This window comes from Zootoca vivipara, chromosome 2, assembly GCF_963506605.1.
Source record: "Zootoca vivipara chromosome 2, rZooViv1.1, whole genome shotgun sequence".
Classification (NCBI taxonomy): Eukaryota; Metazoa; Chordata; class Lepidosauria; order Squamata; family Lacertidae; genus Zootoca; species Zootoca vivipara.
This window is the reverse complement of record NC_083277.1, coordinates 91,728,364-91,747,550: the sequence shown is the minus strand read 5'-3', so window position 1 is coordinate 91,747,550 and position 19,187 is coordinate 91,728,364. Positions and strand designations below refer to the sequence as shown.

General features: G+C 42.6%; 1 protein-coding gene across 8 annotated transcripts in view; it reads left to right on the top strand.

The window, feature by feature from the left end:
- Window positions 1-19,187, top strand: part of LLGL2 (LLGL scribble cell polarity complex component 2) — a 70,292-nt gene that overhangs the window by 28,837 nt on the left and 22,268 nt on the right. For all 8 annotated transcript variants that reach the window (XM_035104469.2, XM_035104468.2, XM_060271846.1 and 5 more), the window contains exons 3-11: window positions 85-182; window positions 2,111-2,192; window positions 5,440-5,558; window positions 6,472-6,630; window positions 8,927-9,089; window positions 9,746-9,878; window positions 10,964-11,018; window positions 11,873-12,027; window positions 16,656-16,873. In XM_035104469.2, the coding sequence (XP_034960360.2) occupies window positions 85-182; window positions 2,111-2,192; window positions 5,440-5,558; window positions 6,472-6,630; window positions 8,927-9,089; window positions 9,746-9,878; window positions 10,964-11,018; window positions 11,873-12,027; window positions 16,656-16,873 (1,182 nt within the window). The remainder of the gene's footprint in view (window positions 1-84; window positions 183-2,110; window positions 2,193-5,439; window positions 5,559-6,471; window positions 6,631-8,926; window positions 9,090-9,745; window positions 9,879-10,963; window positions 11,019-11,872; window positions 12,028-16,655; window positions 16,874-19,187) is intronic.

Genomic DNA, 19,187 nt, shown 5'->3' with positions numbered 1-19,187 from the left:
TTGCTCCGATGCAAGTAAGTATTATTTGGCCTCAGCTGCTTTTTTGTCTGCAGTAAATGTCTTTTGTGCTTCCATTCCCAACAGACTGTTGAACATGGCTTCCCGCACCAGCCCAGCGCACTGGGCTACAGCTCTTTCCTCCATCTCATGGCTATCGGGACCCGATCAGGAGCCATCAAAGTGTATCCTTTTCATTCATTTCTGAGCTGCATAATGGCTTTTCAGCAGCAGTAGGTATGCCAAAATGTGTGTAGTATTTATGTGGTGCTTCCTTCAAAGGGCTTTGCATTTGTAAAATCAGTAATCCTAACAATCACATTATCCCCATATTCCTTTCTTTTCTCAGACTACCTAGTAGGTTGTCGTTAATGTAAGTTTTGAACCTAGATAATCCGTTCAATTGCATCTCTGATAATGAGGGCCTCTGGTGATCAGCTCTTGTGAAATGTACTAAAATCGTTGTGGAAGCTACTCTTGAGCTAATCTGGTCTAGTGGAAAGTGGTGCCTGTAGATAAATAGCTTTATCACCCACATTCCAAGTCTGTTTTAAATATCCTGACGCAGAGGAAGAGTTCATTTTTAGCACAGTGCAATATTTGTGGTTTGAATTTTGAGTCATAAATAAATCTTTGGCTTTCCTGTCTAGGTAGTCCTAAAATACTGGGCTAAGCAACAAAGTGCTTTGAAGGTGCTTTCCTTTTATCCAGCTTCAGTACAGAATATACATCAACACAAATCTAATTCTAGTGGCGCTGAGCCAGCTAGGGTAGGGGAAGTGAACTGTTCCTCCTTCACTGAGGGACAATCTGAATGCTTTCCAATGACACTGCCATTTTCCGGCAACACTTCTCTCTGGAAGACTCTTGCAAGCAAGCATTGGGCCATCTGTCTCCTGATGATGGATTTAAATGGAATTGCAGCACCCGGAAGACAAGAATAGATGGGCTCCTGTCACTCCATCTTGCACAACTTCCAAAAGTGCTGCATAAGCAGGCTCTCCCAACTTTTCAATTTAAAATCAAGTAGATGTCTGTCTGTGATACAGTAATCGGCTAATGAATTTCAGAATGGGTTCCCGGACAACTCTTGTCTCCTTATCTGTTACTAGCAAATGTTTCAGCAAGCCTTTGTTGCGTGGTACACTTGCCTCTTAGTCTATGCCAGGCTTCCTCAACCTCAGCCCTCCAGATGTTTTGAGACTACAATTCCCATCATCCCTGACCACTGTTCCTGCCAGCTAGGGATCATGGGATTTGTAGGTCAAAAACATCTGGAGGGCCAAGGTTGAGGAAGCCTGGTCTATGCCAACAGTAAATGGTTGTCTTCACTCGATTTGCTTATTATTCATTTATTAAATTTCTATACTGCCCTTCATCCGAGGATCATAGGGTGGTTTACAATATAAAAACATAAAATACATAGCATACTAACAAATGAAACAATAGCCCTCATGGTTTAAAAGGCCATAGATCATTTAATTAGCCAAAGGCCTGGAGAAGAGGAATGGTTTTTTCCCTTGCTCCTAAAGATATGCAACGAAGGCGCCAGATGAGCCTCCCTGGGGAGAGCATTCCACAAATGGGGAGCCCACCCCAGAAAAGGCCTGTTCTCGTGTTGCCACCCTCCAGACCTCTTGTGGAAGGGGGCACATGAAGAAGGGCCTCAGGTGATGATTGCAGGGTCCAGGTCAGTTCATATGTGGTGAGTCAGTCCCGAGCCATTTAAGGCACTTTGAATTGGGCCTGGAAAATAATTGGCAGCCAGTGCAGTTGGGCCACTGCAGTTAGTGTAATATGCTCAAGCCATCTTGCCCCAGTGAGCATCCTGACCACTGAATTTTGCACCATCTGAATTTTCCAAACTCTATGCAGAGGCAGCCCCAGATATAATGTATTGCAATAGATGTTACTAGAGCATAGGCAACAGAAGATAGGTGTCTGCTTCTTCTAAGCAGTGATGATGGAAATTACCAGGGGTAACTTGAGCCTAATACTAGTGCTTTATGGGGAGACATCACAATTATTCTAGGATAGAACTAATTTGCCACAAAGCGAAGGCAGCAAAAATTAATGTACACATAAATGCTATTGACCTCAATCAGTCATCCAGCTATGGCGCTCCAGGGGTTGAGTTCATGGGCTTGCACGAAGAGACCAACACTGTCATGCAAATACATTTCATTCCTGGCCAGGTGAGTAGAATTCTAAATTCTGTGCTTCATACATCAGATATGTTTTCAACTTTCTGGGGTCTGTTCTAGGGTTTCGGGGACTGAGATGGACTTCACTCACTAGCCCTCTGTAATGTGAAAACATGATAGATGCCATGATGTTTTTGGCAAAGGGATCCAAAACTACTAAACATTTTAATTCTTGTTCCTACTTTTGAGCACCTTGGCAAACTCTTGAATGTGTAGATGTAATTGCAAATGGAGGATAGAAGCCCACCTCCCCCAACAGCCTGCAGTTCCTTACCCAATTCCTCAATATCCAAGGGCAAAAGCTGTTTATGCCTCCTGTCTCAGCACTGATAAGAACCTGGCCGAATCAGACCAGTGGCATCGTGAGCTGTGTGCAGGTGGCGTGTCGCTTGTTGGATCAACGTCTTAGCAGTGCTTACAACTTTGCCACCCATGACCCTTATTTGGGCGCTGTATTGAATTCCTAAAGGAAGCCTTTAAATAACCTTGCCGTAGTGAAGGTTCGAATCCTGTGTCTGACGAGGGGAGCCTGGACAAACGAACTTTGAGAAGCTGTTTGTCATTTTAGCCAGCCTTCAGGGTGCCATCTCCGATCTGCAGCAGTCCTAGAATAAAAGGCAGAAGAAAAACGATGTTGGAGCCAGGGAACTGCTGTGCACAATTCAACCAGCATCCTTTATGATAAATGCAATTATTGTGGCATAAGCTTTTGTTGGCCAGAGTGTAGGTTCATGCAGGAATAAATGTGTTCTTTAAAGTATTATAGGACTCGGTTGTTTTCCCTACAATATACTTTAATAGACTCTGCCTCTACCATGTGGCATTGCTTGTAGATTGAAGATCGTTTTTGTGTTCATTTTAAAAACTGGATATACTTGAAGGGGCAAACATCTCGAGGGAGGAGAGCACATCAACTAGCCCTGCACTTAGCAGCCTCAAACCTGATTTTGGTTCTAGACCACTGGGAGTAGTCTGAATATATTTCAAGAATGCTGCTGTGTCACTCTTGCTCATAAAAATAAGCCCCAAATCCTACTGCGGCCAGACAGCTTTTAATTATGCTGGAGAGGATTTGAAATTTGGTTACTGCTTTGGCATTTGTCCTGCATGCACTTTTGTACAGAGAGATGGCTCTCCATTTAGGACAAGTGGATGTGAGTATAAAGGGACCCCTTCTACTTTATTAACAAAGTAATTTCATAAAAGTTGTAACTCAGCTGGCTGACTCTCCCCGAAACTGATGTTTAGGAAGCACATTTTCATGAGTACAAACTCCCAATTACCCTGCAATGTTAGAAGAACCTTCAAATTATTTAAAAGGGTTTTGCCTCTAAGATTAGGAAGGAAGAATTCTGTGTTTGTGAGCATTTTTATTTTAGCATGCTGCCTTATTCATTTGCCAAGCCTGGGCTGATCTTCATGCCTTAATGGAATCGCAGAAAGAGAGGACATTTTGAATGAGCAATAACGCAGAATACTCATGGGAACTGTTACCTGCTCTACTAGGTGTAGCTTCAGCAGACAGTGCTTGATTTTAAATACTTAAATATTGGCCAGGGTTGGGCTTGTAACAAATATTCTGGGGCACCACTCCTTTAGGATGAAGTCAGGTGAAAAGAATGCAAGGTGAGAAAGAGAGTCACAGAATAGGAGCCACTCGCTCCTAAACAGGGTGGGGATGTGTTTTTCACTCAGCGCTACAAGGAGTTCAAATTATTAGCCCAGCAAAGCTGACAATTGAACAGGTACTTCAGACACTTCAGAACAGGTACTTCAGAAATTGCCAGCAAAGCTGACAATTGAACAGGTACTCCTCTGGGACGTGAAGTGCAGAATTTTAACAGGACAAAAGAGCACAGAAATGATTGAGTCTCTACATAGAGCACTTGACTCTGTGTTAAGTGAACAAAATAGAAAGAGAGGGCAGGGCCAACTGAAAGATTTTGGTGCTCTTCAAGCACAGCATCCTCAGTACTCCCTCTCCCTGACCTAAAAGAAGCAAGACATGGAAACAGAATTCCCAAACTGCATTGGATCTGCTTCTTTACTCTGTGGAAAGTAGTAACGATGGTCTCTTGGGCCCTGGCAGATGCCCAGCCTTGCCACTGCCTGGAGTTTGCTCTGGGGAACAGGAGGTTGATTTAAATAGCGGCCAAGGTGTGTGAGAGTCATGGAAAGTAGTGGCTGATTGTATTGTGGCTCAGGAAAGCTTTTACTAAAGTGGAGTTGGAGAGGCGCTAAAGGAGTGACTTAAATATAAGAGATGGAGGTAGTATTTCCAAACATAGAGAATCAGCACAGATGAAGGCATAAAGGTCCTGATTGGAGAAGGTGGAATAGGCCAATTGCTGATGAAGTAGTGCATTACAAAGAGACTCATTTTCAACTAGAATAAGCAATTAAGTATACATGTTCAGTTGATTTGTATGATTGTGATATTTATTGGGGCTTAAATTAGTCGCCTCCCCTGTCCTTCTCGTCAGTTCTCCTCTGAAAATTCTCACATCAAATATGTGCTGGATGTTCAGAGGAAATTCACTATATCAGCATCTGAAATTGATTTTGCAATAGCATCCAACATTCAGTTAAAGCATCCTCTTGAATGGACAGAAGGAGATACCAGTTGCACTTTCATGTCACACAGGGTTCTGAAGTAATATTTTAAATAATTTTATTTAAACAATATTTAAGCATACAACAATCTAAGCATATAACTTACCAGTATAGGACATATAAATAATATAATTTACAAAGTTACATAAAAACCTGAAACCTCTATGCCAAATGTCTGGATATGATTTTGACATTAGAATCCAAACTGCAAAAATATTGAAGATTGTTTTGACATTTTGATTTAGCTTTGCTTGCAAGGTGCTGTCTTACCGTAGAGTCCCTCCATAAGGACCTTACCCTATATAGGGGTTTAATATCTCCTGGTCCTGTGCTGAAATGGGCTACCTGTTTCTATTGATTCCCTATTGAGTCTCTTGAAGCAAAAAACCACCGGAGCTCTGTAGCATCAGTTTTGTGGTCTCATGCTTACTTTGTCAGATGTGTTTATTTCTATCAAATACCTTCACATTAATAGGACTAGTACAAACTCTTCTGACAGCTAAAACTTCATTCTTGAAGTGGCTTAATAAACATAACTACTGCATAATGTGCCTCTTGAAATGTTGCTGCACTCTGTACTGCTCAGATGCTTGCTCATTCCTCCTTTTGTGTGTCTAACTTTCAGTGCCGCTTGTTGACATTGCTAGATGATAACAGCCTGCATTTATGGACCCTGAAACAGTCCCACAGCAATATGTCTGAGCTGCAGGAAGAAAGACATTTCACACTCCGAGGACCTCCTGGGTAACTGGGATACTTATTTCTCCATCAGAATTGGGCCAGGAGATGCATTCTGATGAACACAGCTTTTTGTTTTGTTTTTATTGTTTAAGCAAATGCCTGCTTTGTTACAAGTTCTGTGCGCTCTGGAAAGCCTGTTTCTCATTTCTAGTTTGGGAAGAAAGGTTGCGTGCGTGTGTGTTACATGGCTTTCTACAAACTAAGGGTTTATTCAGAAGTAATATTCTCCATCCTTCATGTTGTGCAGGGATTAGGAATGTAGATTTGTGCTTTCCTCTGACTTAATGGAACTGAGTTCTTCCATACATCTTTGAGCAAGCCATAGTTTGCTGTTACATCTGAACCAAGCAACTATAGTTTGGTTCAATTAAGGGAGGGAGAGAATCTTGAGTGAGCAAAGGGCAAAGAGACGTCTGATCCTAGCCAGGGGTTTGTGTGCTTGGTGAAAAGGTTCAATGCCATTGAAAAAAATGGGGGGGGGATTGCTGCATATTTTGTTGCACAAAATTATTCGCTGGTTAGCTTGAAGTTTGAGTGTGCACTTATAAAATGTTTAGTACACAACCTGTTCATTTGTTTTCCCTTTAAACCCTGCTTAAAATATTCTATTGATTGATTAAATTGAATAAATTGTTTGCTCCTGTAGAGCTGTGGGACAGCTTACTAGCAAGTTTCTGTTCCCACACTAATAGTATGCATTAGCCCTTTTTGTATCATATGTCCTCCCCCCCCCCCCGAGAATTGTGGGATGAGAATTTATTCTTAAATATCTGGTCTTGAGTAATGATTTCCGAAGCCCTTACAAGCAGCTGTTGGATCAAGTATCTGCTTTGTATTACAGTATATACAAGCTGCCTGGGCAACTAATTTCACTAAGCTGTAATTTACCAGGATCTCTTTTCCCTTCCACTTACAGTTCCCCTCCAAGTGCTACCCAGGTAACAGCAATCCTCGCACACTCCTCGCAGGAACTTCTTTATCTTGGCACTGAGAGTGGCAATGTCTTTGTGGTGGAGATCCCATCTTTCAGAGTGCTAGAAGACCGGACCATCAGTCCAGATGTTGTGCTGCAACGGTAAAATGAGACACTGGAGTTGCGCTCCTTAGTGGTGATTTTGGGGTGTTGTGTTATACATAGAGATGTAAAATTTCTGGAAATTTTGAAGCTCGGAAAATTTCTGGAAATTTTGAAGCTCGGGGGGAAATGGAAATTTTCGGAAAAATTGTAAAAAATGCTACATTAGCACTGCTTTTTTCTTTTCCAGTTTGAAAGTCATTTTGTTACTTTAGAAACATAAAATATAACTATGGACAATTTTAATGGGCATAAAATTATCACAACTAGCGTATTAAAAATATAGTGTATCCAAACAGGAACTGAAATTTAACGTGCCATTCATCACTGTTTGCTATGCAACATGCTTACTCTACCTCCCATGTTTTGCCCATGAGACCTCACACTGATGTGCGTGGTCTGTTAACCACTTTAGCTACTACTATATGCTTAAATTGGTTTATTTCACTTTTTAAAGACTGTTTTACAGCATTTAATGTTTAAAATATTTTCATTTCTTTTTTTCTTTCATAACACTTCTCTGTTTGCCACGACAGCACATATACTTTCAGACCCTTTTTGTTGCTCTATATTTTCTTCCAGTGCTTTGAGGCCCAGTGAAGAGGAACAGAACCAATGCATACCACATGTATGCAAAAACAAAACTGAAACCTTTTTCTTTTCTGGTGACAACAGCACCTCCTAAAGGAAGAAATGTTCTTGCATTGGAGAGCTCACTTTTTTAACCTAGGACATGCTTGTCCTCACAGAAATTAGAATAATCTGATACCATACATATTTTTAAAAAATGATTTATAAAATATTTGAACCCCTTATCTTAAAATATTTTATTCATCGTGTTAAAATAAAACATTCCATAATCTATTTTTTTCTTTCTTTTTTTGGAAAAAAACAAAACAGGCTTCAGGAAAAAACCCCGTTTCCCCCCTGAATTTTTCCGGATTTTTTTCCGGGCCGTCACATCTCTAGTTATGCATATGTTACCATGAGGGTAAAAATCCTGCAAGACCTTTGAACGCTGGTTATCTTAACATATTAACCTGAAGTAGTAGTCTTAGTGCCACCTCCATGGTTGCTCTGGAAATGTATTCAAGTTCCTGCCTACATGGTCTGACTCGAACTCTTTCTTGTTCCTGGGACTTGCATGTCGTTTTGGTTACACGGCAGTAGCTCAATTCCAGTGTTCTATGCTGGTTTGTTGGTGTGGATGAGCACGTCTCTTTCTCCTGGCAGACTGAGCTTCATAGGTAACCAGGAGCTGTACTCAGCCCTTCCCCCCCAGTGGTTTGAGGGCATTTTTTAAAATTTCCCACTGTGGGTGTGGCGCCAGGAGGGGAGTGTAAAAGTCCAAGTAAGGTTGAGGAGCTTGTTTTTGTTTTCAGTATTTTCAGGATTCAGCTTTCACCCTTTAATAATTTAAATACAGTGGTACCTTGTCTCCGTTGACGAACGTTTCAGAACTTGAACGCTGTAAACCCAGAAGTAAATGCTTCAGTTTTCGAATGTGCCTTGGAATTTGAACATGTCACGTGGCTTCCGTATTGAGTTTTCCGTACTGAGGCTTCCATATTGAGTTTTCGGTTTTCAAACGTTTCAGAACTCAAACAGTCTTCCGGAACGGATTACGTTCGAAAACCGAGGTACCACTGTACATTAGTTGTGACTGCCTTTTAAATACTTCATAATAATTGTGGTACCCTTCCCCAACCTAGTGCTGTCCAAATGTTGCGGTCTGCAACTCCCATAATCTCTGACCGTTGGCAATACTGGCTAAGGATGTTGGGAGTTTGGAGTCCGACACCACCAGGAAAGTACCAGGTTGAGCTACAGCAGTGTTGTCCGTATAAGTCAAATTGACACTTCTGTCGCTTAAGGAAAAAACCAGAATGAATAGAATTATTTAATTGTAACAACAGTGACTCAGGACATGGGAAACAATTGCATTGACTGGAGATTTCGGTGCTTCTATGGAAGAATCACAAGGAACGAGGAGTTGGTCGGAAATGGCATCAAGATCTTTTATGGGAAGCAGTTAATAAATGGAATAAAAAATGAATTCTCAGGTGCCACTGGGCTGCAGTGGCACATATAGAGGTTAGGGCAGCATAGTTAGGGTGGAGGCTATGAATCTTCAAGCAGGTGGTTTTAGCCAGGCTATTTTCCAGGATGTCCAAATTGACCCCTGACATGATAGTGCAAAGGAGAATTCCCAACTGTTTCTATCCTTCCATATATTGGTGGCTTCATTGGCATTCATAATAGTTCATAACCTTTTTTTCTCCGCATTTCTTCGCAGTGTGCCAGAGGAGTACCTCAACAGAAGGTCCCTTGAATTGGTGGAAGCCATACGGGAACATCCCCAGAACCCCAATCAGATATTGATTGGCTACAGCAAGGGCCTCATTGTCCTCTGGGACTTGATAAATAACAAAGCGACACACCATTTCCTTGGCAATCAGGTACAGTACTAATACCTTCTGGGGCTGTGAGTTGCAGCCAGGAAAGCTTTTCACTCCTGGAATAAACAGCAAGGTGCAGGGGGAATTCCGTATAGGAAAACAGAACAGGGAAGCTTACTTGAGCAATTAATTATGTCTTCTATGTAGCATGTTGTAATGGGCTCCTGGAACCATTTTTTAATGCTGGTGTGGAAGAGACATACCCGGGACGTGGATGCTTAACCCTGCAGGGTTCATTTACACAAAGTCACCCTGAGCTGATACACATGAAGTTAGCCCCTAGGCTACGGATCTTTAGTCCTCAGAATAAGATTGCATCCATAACTGTGTATAAACTGCACATACCACCCCTCTCCAAATCCAGTTCTATGTTTGGAATAAGCTTTAAGTCAGGCTTGCCAGAGGCCACCTTTTAGTTTCTGACCCTTCATCAGGGTACTGTAAGCACAGGTTTTTCATTTGTTCCCTTGTAACCACGAGGGCTAAGAAACTTATTTCCATTCTCTGAGACTTGCATGCAATCCCATCCTCATGATGGTCAGGTGCTCGAAATCTGTGACTAGCAGAACACACACAGTTCTTGGTGGGGTGTTTCTTCTGAATTGGACCGCAGTGGTGATGAGACCTTTGAACTTTTGTTTGCTGTTTCTCCCTAGCAACTGGAAAACCTCTTCTGGCAGAGGAACGGCCGCCATATCATCAGCTGCCATTATGACGGGAGTTATGCCCAGTGGCCTGTCTCAAGTGATGATAGGCAGCCAGAGCCCATAGAAAGCAAAGTGCCTTACGGTCAGTATGGGTAGGGGCTGGCAGTTTATGTCTTCGGAACCGTACATGATTTGACGTGCGTTCCGAGCAGCAAGTCTTTACAACACCCACCAAGCTGAATGCCGCCCGCTTGAGGCTCAGACATCTGAATTGTGCCTGCCTGAGGCGGCAAAAACAAGAGAATTGTTATGCATTTGGGCAGGCCACAATATATGCCAATATTTTGTGTAGGCCTTAATTAGAGCTCCACTGAATTGGAGCAGTGCCCTGGGTGGGTGATGGCATCTGAGGATCAAAGTCTTGCTAAAGTGGTGGTGGCTTTCCAAACATTGGAGCTGCAGGAGCCAGTGGGAAATAGTTGGCTTTCTACTGTTAGGGCTGTCTTTAGTGAGTGACTGGTGTGTTTTTAGTACAAGTAGTTTCTCTAGCGTTTGATTCAAAGAAGAAGAAGAAGTTTGGATTTGATATCCCACTTTATCACTACCCTAAGGAGTCTCCAAGCGGCTAACATTCTCCTTTCCCTTCCTCTCCCACAACAAACACTCTATGAGGTGAGTGGGGCTGGGAGACTTTAGAGAAGTGTGACTAGCCCATGGTCACCCAGCAGCTGCATGTGGAGGAGTGGAGACGCGAGCCCGGTTCACCAGAATATGAGTCCACCGCTCTTAACCACTACACCACACTGGCTCTCTAAACATAAAAACATAAACAACTTGCATTACATGGGTATTCATGGTGCTTCTGATTGCACTGTCTTTGTGGATAGCAAGACGAGGTTGTCAGGATAAAGTTATGTAATGAACACCTTCTCCTTTATTTGGGAAAATCAGGGGCGTGCTGTCATGCCATGTCAGGTTAAATGATAAAACTAAAAGATTCTCCAGCTACTTTCAGTCATGTGGATTTTTGACTAAAATAATTGTCTTGGATTTGAAACGGTTTTTATATGTGCAATTGTTTTTATATCTGTTTATTGCATTGTGAAATTGCTTTGCGGTGCTTCACAGGTAGCGATATCTAAAGAAATAATAAATGGACAACAGTATAATAAAATAATAAGCATGTATTTAAAACATGGCATCTTCTTTAAAAATCTGCCCTTCTAGGTCCTTTTCCTTGCAAGGCCATCTGCAAGATTTACTGGCAAACAACGAAGAACGGGTAGGTACTTTGGCAGATATTACAATGCTGCCCATTCTCCTGAGATTCTAGAGTGACCTTTTAGTAACAAGAGCTGAGCTGCTGCTTGCTAGAAATTCTGCAGCTGACTGAGGTGTCAGCAAAAGTCCTCTCTTTATAATCTGAACACTGAAAGCTGATCCACATAATGGAAGGGAGGTTAGAAATTGCTTGCTCTTTTCAATCCACTCAGAAATAATACTGCCATAGTTTTTTTATATAAAAAATTTAGGATTTATATCTTGCATTTTACCATGAATTCCTTCCTAGGTGGCTTACAAACAAATAATCCTAAAACAATAACATTCTATATCTATATATCTATATAATTAAAAAGGAGATAAAAGCAGCAAATAAAAGCAGCTAAAAAGCAAACACAGTAATATTAAATATTATGAGAGAACAGGTGAACTTCTTGAGGCATCTAAAAATGATGTACTGTATTTGGTTCTAAGTGATCCCGCTGAAGGAGACTGTTCCACAGATTGGGTGCCACCTTGGAGAAGGCCCTCACTCTGGTGACCACGGTTCTGGCTTTTTGAAAGAGGGAAGGGGGGCACACAGAGAAAGGTGCTTGACAATGTTAATTGGTGGGTAGTGAAAGTTGGCCTTGAGATCCCGTGCCCAGGCCACTTAGGACTTTAAAGCAGCAAATTTGTGCTTCTCTGATGGCTAGAGACTTAAGAGAAATTCTAAAGATTCAGGGGGATGTATTTTGCCACAAGAGAGAACGATTCTGTCTCTGCAGTGGTTTGGTTAGCTTGTAGCATGAAATGCTTTTAAGTTGGAGGAAGGTACCTAAATTGTATATCTGTTACATTTTCTTTTTCTCTAAGGCTTCCTTACATTATATTTCAAGGAGGGATGCCACGGGCCAGCTATGGTGACAGGCATAGCATTTCTGTCGTTTATGGCAATCAGCAAACTGCCTTTGACTTTACATCGCGGGTGATAGACTTCTTTGTTATTGCCAACGCAGATCCACTTGCAGGTATGTGGCGGATTTTGATTTCTCGGGGAGCTTTAGTTGGAACTACATTTTACTTTGAGGGTTCAGATTCTGGGTGTTGCTTGGAGTTGAAATACCCAATGTGTTGTTATTAGTGCCTAGATTTGGGTGGTCATTGTGGAATGCTAGTTGTGTGTTGGATTTTTTTGTTTTGTTTTACAGTATTTTACTTTTTGGTAAACTATTAAATGGAATGATGTTTTGTATTCATAGGCTCCGTCTTTTGGGAGCTAAAAACGTAACGCATTTTGATAGGGATATAGAGAACCTTGGTAGCAATTACAGCTTTCAGCTGTGAAAATGACCATTGGAAATCTTTCATGGGGGTAGGATGCTGTTTCATAGTGCTAGAGCAAGTAGATGCTACTGAACTACAACCCTATAACCCATATAATTTAAGCAGGAATATAAAACAGGTGTAAAACCATATATCCATTATAAACACAGCAACCCTAAGTCTAAACTCCAACCAGCACCATAATATTCCCTATAAGTTGGAAGTTCAGCAACATCTAGAGGACCACAGATTACCCACCACTACACTAGAGATTCTTCATAGATTGCATTTGCAGTGCTGCCCTTAATTACACTCCGAGATGTGTATCAATTTCTTGAAATTATTTATACACTGTCTGTTATGAAAAGTGCTCAATGTGGTTAACTGTAAAATCCATTAAATACATCAATAGAATCCAGCGGCATTAAAAGTCAGCACAAAGCTTAACTAAACAGATTGGGACAAACGGCTGGCATCCATAGCAAACACTTCAGTAAACAGGTACGTTTTCCATGTGTGCTGAAACTACACCACTGTAGGCATATGTCTCATTTAGTTTTACAAGGAGAAGGAAGTCAGCCCAGTTCTCCTTGTCCATGAAAATAGACTTTTAAGGTGAAAGGACAATATTTTACCTTCCTGCCGCTGCGGTACCTGTTTATCTACTTGCACTGGCATGCTTTCAAACAGCTAGGTTGGCAGCAGCTGGGACAGAGCAATGGGAGCTCACTGGGATTCGAACCACCCACCTTCTGATCGGCAAGCCCAAGATTGCTTCCGGGCAAGAGGAGTGGTGTTAGGTGGAGTTCCTCAGCATTTGGGGTCTGAGTGATTGTCTCCCAACTTCTTGTTGCACAGCTGCTCACACTGGCCATGTGTGCAACAGGGCATACAGGAACTGAAGAAGGAAGTGCTACAACTGCTGCATGCTTAGCCCAGGAAGTTGTTCAGTCATCTGAGGTTTCTGTGGTTGGCCAGCTTCCCTGTAACTGACCGCGTAAGCCTAATGGGAATCTGCCTTGGCTCACCTCACACGCTCCTTCCTTCGCTCAGCAGAGTGTGAGAGTGGGCCACTCATTGTGCACCAAATCCACTTAGGTTAATGTGTAATGCTTACGTAATGGCTCTGGTGGTGTTGGGAAGCTATTCTTTCACTTACCGAGTGTCCGTGCTGCTGGGCAGGATGCTTTCAGAGCTGATCATTGTGGGGGCGACTTCTTACAATGCGTTATGTAACTGGAGGTGGAGTACAGAAGTGCTTTGTATCGTGTCAGTTGTGAAGGGTGCATGGGTGTGTAAATGGCTGCTTTTCCTGTCCTCTTCATTACACAAGAGCAGGGCTTCTATCTTTTCCAATAAGTGGGGCTGGAAGGGCAGAAAGCAGTCCTTTTTTTTGCAATTGGTTTGCTACTATAAGTGGAGTACAATGTATGCCTGGTGTCTCTGCCTCAGTACTAAATGCACCATTAGAAACAACCCTTTGAGATTGCTTAATGCTGCTACTTGGCAACTTCCAATGAAAGGATACAAGATCAACAACGCTCAGCAAAGATGACTTTGCTGGCAACATCAACTTTCAAAGCACTTGGTGCTTGGGAATTTTGCAAGCAAGGGGTTCCAAATAAGTTGTCTTAAGCTTTTATCCCTCCCTATGCTGAAATGTGAAAACTGTGGGCAGTATCCAACTAATCCGTTCTGTCAGCACAAGGGTTTCTGCTTTACAATATAGGTACATACATCAAAAGAGGCATTCTGTCCTACCAGTATGTGCTTTTCTTAACATAGTGGTTCATTGGCACGCTGTATAAATACCTCTTTTAATGTATATAATCTGCTGTGAGGTAAGTGGGACCATTTTTTTAAAAGTCTTATCAGAAGATATTAGTTGCTTTAAACCATGCAGTCCTACTCCCTTAAAACCTACATGTGGTTTTAAAATGACAAATACTGAAATGATAAAACATAAAGGGAAGTTGTTTAGGGAAGTTTTTTAATGTTTGATGTTCTATCGTGTTTTTAATATTCTGTTGGGAGCCGCCCAAAGTGGCTGGGGAAACCCAGCCAGATGGGCGGGGTATAAATAAAAAATTATTACCGGTAGTTACAGGTAAGTAGCCGTGTTGGTCTGAGTCGAAACAAAATAAAAAAATTCCTTCAGTAGCACCTTAAAGACCAACTAAGTTTATATATATATATATATGAAAGCTCATACCAAAATAAAAACTTAGTTGGTCTTTAAGGTGCTACTGAAGGAATTTTTTTATTTTGTTAAACAATTGTTGTTGTTGTTGTTGTTGTTGTTGTTGTTAAAGGTAGATTTAGGAGGGGGCTTTTTGTTTCGTTTCACAGAACAGCCTTCTGGAAGCACAACACACCCAACAGTATGCATTAACTTGATGCAGACAAGCGCTTTCCGAACTGCCTCTATCCATTTTAAATTGCTGTAATATTTCAATTAGTTTAAAATGAACCCTGACCTTTTGTTGTTGTTGTTGCAAAGGTGCTGTGCACCTCTATTTTGGAGGAGCCACCTTTTGCCATGTTCATTTATAACAGAGAACAATATAACATGTGATTCTGTGACACATTGTGCATTTTGCTTTCCAAAAGCAGAGCAGTGATGAGTTTCTGGAGCGGCTGCAGAAGCGGCTTTCCATTTGTAATGAAATTCTTCTTGTTCTCAAACGGATCAACCGCTCTCAGAACCAGCAACGCTGCTACATTTTAAGCAGCTTACTTTGCTGGGATTGGCCTAAGTTCCTAGAAATGGTCTAACGTACAACTAACTGGGTCACTGCTGAGCATGCACAATGCAGCCTGTCTTCAACCCGTTAAAGGATAGCAGGTGAAAAGAGCCACATAGCCCACCTGCTTGCATTGGGTCATTGATTTCCAATTCTCGGTCATTTCACGTGACATTTTTTACTCCATAGATAATCTTGGATAAAGCACATAAATGGCCTATTAGGGGTGTCGGCGATTTCACCACAGGAACTTGGATTGGGCAGAAAAATAAGACGTGAGGTCTGCTTCAGAGACATGCACTTTGTTGTTGTTTTGGATGAATTTATACCCTGCCCTTCAGCAGGTTTCCAGGCAACTTTCAAAGGGAACATTTCAATACAGCAAAGATGAAAGCAGACATGAAAACACCGTAATATAAAAGAGCAGCATAAAGGAAGCGGGAGTAAAAACAAAAATTCAAAGCAGCTTAAAAACAAAGCACAGATGATTGCAGGGTGGGGAGCCCATCGGCTAAGTTTGACACAGAGTAAAACCCACTGGAATTAATAAACATGCCGAAGTTAACGAATTTCAGTGGCTCTGAGTAAAGCTTTTGAAACTACTTTTTGGCTGGGAAAATATTTTTGCCTACTGCCAAAATGACTCCAGATTAAGCTCTAGTCGGGCCTCCCTTCAGAGCCAGATTTAGGGCAGTGCGCAGTTGGTTTCCCCGCACTGGGCACCGAGCCGAGGGGTGTGCTGTAACTATGATGCAGTGCATGCGCAGAATGGAAGGCGAAAGGTAGGGACACCGAATTTTGGTCTCACACAGTGCACCACTAAAATTTGAAAGACTGCCCTTGCTCCCTTGAAGAGAGTATTCTGCAACTGGGGTGAACCACTGAGCAGACCCGTCTGTTTCCCCCTTCATGTGGCCGCACATGAAAGCAAATTGTTCTGGTGAAGGGCTTTGAAGGCCGAAAACCAACACTTTGACTTGAGCCCTGAAACAAATGGGGGCGGCGGTACAATTGACGAAGCGCAGACATAATGTGCTTTTGCAAAGATTTTATTTTGTATGTTCTTAATCCGCTTAAAGTGTTTTACAGGCGAAACTCGGAAAATTAGAATATCGTCGAAAAGTGCATTTATTTCAGTAATGCAACTTATTACTGTATTTATTTTTCTTTAAATTTTTACAAATGCTTTCTTTTGGAAATTCCTGTACATACATTTCTTTCTTTTTTATTGTATTGTTTTGCTGCTTGGTTATTTACCTCCATTGGGAGAAAGGAAAAGATAGAAATTCAATAAATGAAATGTCTATAGTACCATTTCTAGATTTTCTTCTTTGCCAGGAGCAGGTCTGACTGGTTTCTTTTCCAGGGGACTTGCGGTCTAAACTAAACCTATGGAAGCAATGGAGGAAGGATGAAAATGGAGACAAGGGTAGAGAGGGGGAGGAATTGCGTGATTATTTCAAGATCATTATTGTAACTAATATTGCTGCTTAATTGTGTCCACTGATGAAAGTACTTCACAGTCGTTTTCTCCCTGCTGCCTCTCCCCCAGTTAAATGATGGCTATTTATTGATTCCTTTTCCTGCAGAATTTGATGACCCATCTGCCATGGTGGTGCTAGCAGAGGAAGAGCTAGTAGTCATAGACTTGATGTCTCCAGGCTGGCCATCGGTGCAACCCCCGTACCTGGCATCTCTTCACTGTTCAGCCATCACATGTTCCCATCATGTCTCCAACATCCCTCTCAAGTTATGGGAAAGGATCATCAGTGCCGGGAGTAAACAGAACTCCCAGTTCTCTAATATGGTATGACTTGCCTGCATGAACGTTGGAACGGAATGAACGAGTCCTTTTCACATTAATACTGGATTTCACACTGCATCTGAAGTCCCGCTTGAGAGAGGGGGGGGGGACAAGCAAAGGATGAGGCCATTTCAGCGATGTAATCTTGCATTCCAGCCTGAGTACTCAAAGATAATCATGGCCCCCAGACCCAAATCTGTTTGTTAACCTGCATTTATAATCCTGCCTATCTCTCCAAGAAGATCAGATTGGCATACGTGGCTCTTCTCCCCTATTATCTTTGTAACGAACCCTGTGAGATAAGTTAGGCTGTGAGAGACTAGCCTAATTTCACCCTGTGAGCTTCATGACTGAGTGGGAATTTGAACCCGATCTCCCAGGTCCCAGTTCAGCACGCTAACCATTACACCACACTGGCTCTCTTGTCCAAGGGCACTGTCAGAGGTTCTTGTGGCTACTCTTGAGTAACAACACTCCACACCTCCTTGTCTTTAAGGTGTTTTTATTGTGCATATTATTTACAGTGCAAAGAGTCTGGAAAACATGTCTGTTTAGTCAGAGTCAGAACCTCACAATGGCTTCTTTCTGTTTTGCGCCCAACATAACAGCTTGGGAACCCCAAACGCCTCCCTCTCGCCCTACGGGGTGCCGTGCGCCTCAATTCAGGCGTGGGGGGGGGGAGGGCCTTCCTTCTGAGTGCTCTCCCATGGCCAATCCCGTCATTTCCTCCCCAGCTGCTTCCTTCTCTACTCGGTGTTGAGGCTCTCTCATGCTGTCAGAGCCTCTCTCCTCCCTCTCTACTTCCTGATTCTTGTAATCTGATCTGCTACTGGACTTGCTGCTCTGCGAAGAACTCGACCTGATTTTTTTTGGGGGGGGGGCTGTTCCCTATAAGCCCTCCCCCTTACAGGCACTGTAGGAATAATGCATTTTATAAACTCTCTGCCTTCCTTGGGGAGCAAGGCCTTCTCTGTACATCGACTCCAGAGGTCCTGGGGTGCTCCGGCGAGATCTCGCAGGTCCTTCCAAGTTCCCACGACATCTTGAACAGGAGCATCTCAGACCTGGTGCTTGGAGAGGGCCTTGCTTCCCAAGCAAGACAAAGAGCTTAAATGCTCCTTTTGTGCTAGGAAAACGCACCACAAAAAGCTCTCTGCTTTGCTTGCTTTTAACTTGCGGGATTGCAACCAGCAGCCTTCAACAGCATACGTTTGAAATTGCTTTAAGTTAAACATGTGTACAATGCAGTGCACTGCACAAGAAAACATGCCGAATTATATTGTAAGTTTGCCTGCGCAACTTGTCACAGAATTCAGGAATTTAATAACTTTAATTTGGGGGGAGTTTTTGGCTCAGGGATCAAGGACCTGTTTTGCATGCAGAAGTTCCCAGGTTCAGTCTTTGGCATCTCCTGGTAAGACTGAAAAAGGTCCTTCTCTGAAACACTGAGAGCCACTGCAAGACAGTGTAGCTAGAAGAACCAACCTTCTGACCTCTGTTTTAAGACAGCTTCTATGCACCCCACCCTAATCTAGATTTCTGGTTCCCTCCGTTGCAACAGACTCTGGCTCTGAGCTCACATCTAGATGCAGACAAGCAAATTGTGCACATTTTGTACACTACTGAGAGATCAGAACACTTGAAGACAATATTCTGCACCCTCACAAAGTTGCAGTTGCTATGGGTTTGGTTTCAGAAAGCCCCAGTAGTTACCGTTTGCAAATATTTACAAGCTTTCCGCAGCAGCAGCAGCTGCTTACAGAAAAAAATGTAGGTTAATGGATTCCTCCCCATCTTATATTAAACCTTAAAGGTAAAGGTAAAGGGACCCCTGACCATTAGGTCCAGTCGTGTCCGACTCTGGGGTTGCGCGCTCATCTCGCATTATTGGCCGAGGGAGCCGGCGTATAGCTTCCGGTCATGTGGCCAGCATGACAAAGCTACTTCTGGCAAACCAGAGCAGCACATGGAAACACCGTTTACCTTCCCGCTGTAGCGGTTCCTATTTATCTACTTGCATTTTGACGTGCTTTCGAACTGCTAGGTTGGCAGGAGCTGGGACCGAGCAACGGGAGCTCACTCCGTCACAGGGATTCGAACCGCCGACCTTCTGATCAGCAAGCCCTAGGCTCAGTGGTTTAACCACAGCGCCACCTCTTAGCATAAGGAAATTGGCTAGTAAAACCTTAAGAATGTATGCCTTAATCCAAACAAAGCTTAATCTGCATAGATTAGGTGTTCAATGCTTTCTTGCTCCCTCTGTGTCTTCATTGCATATGTACGTCCAACTTTGCATCCATTCTGTCCCAATTTCTGT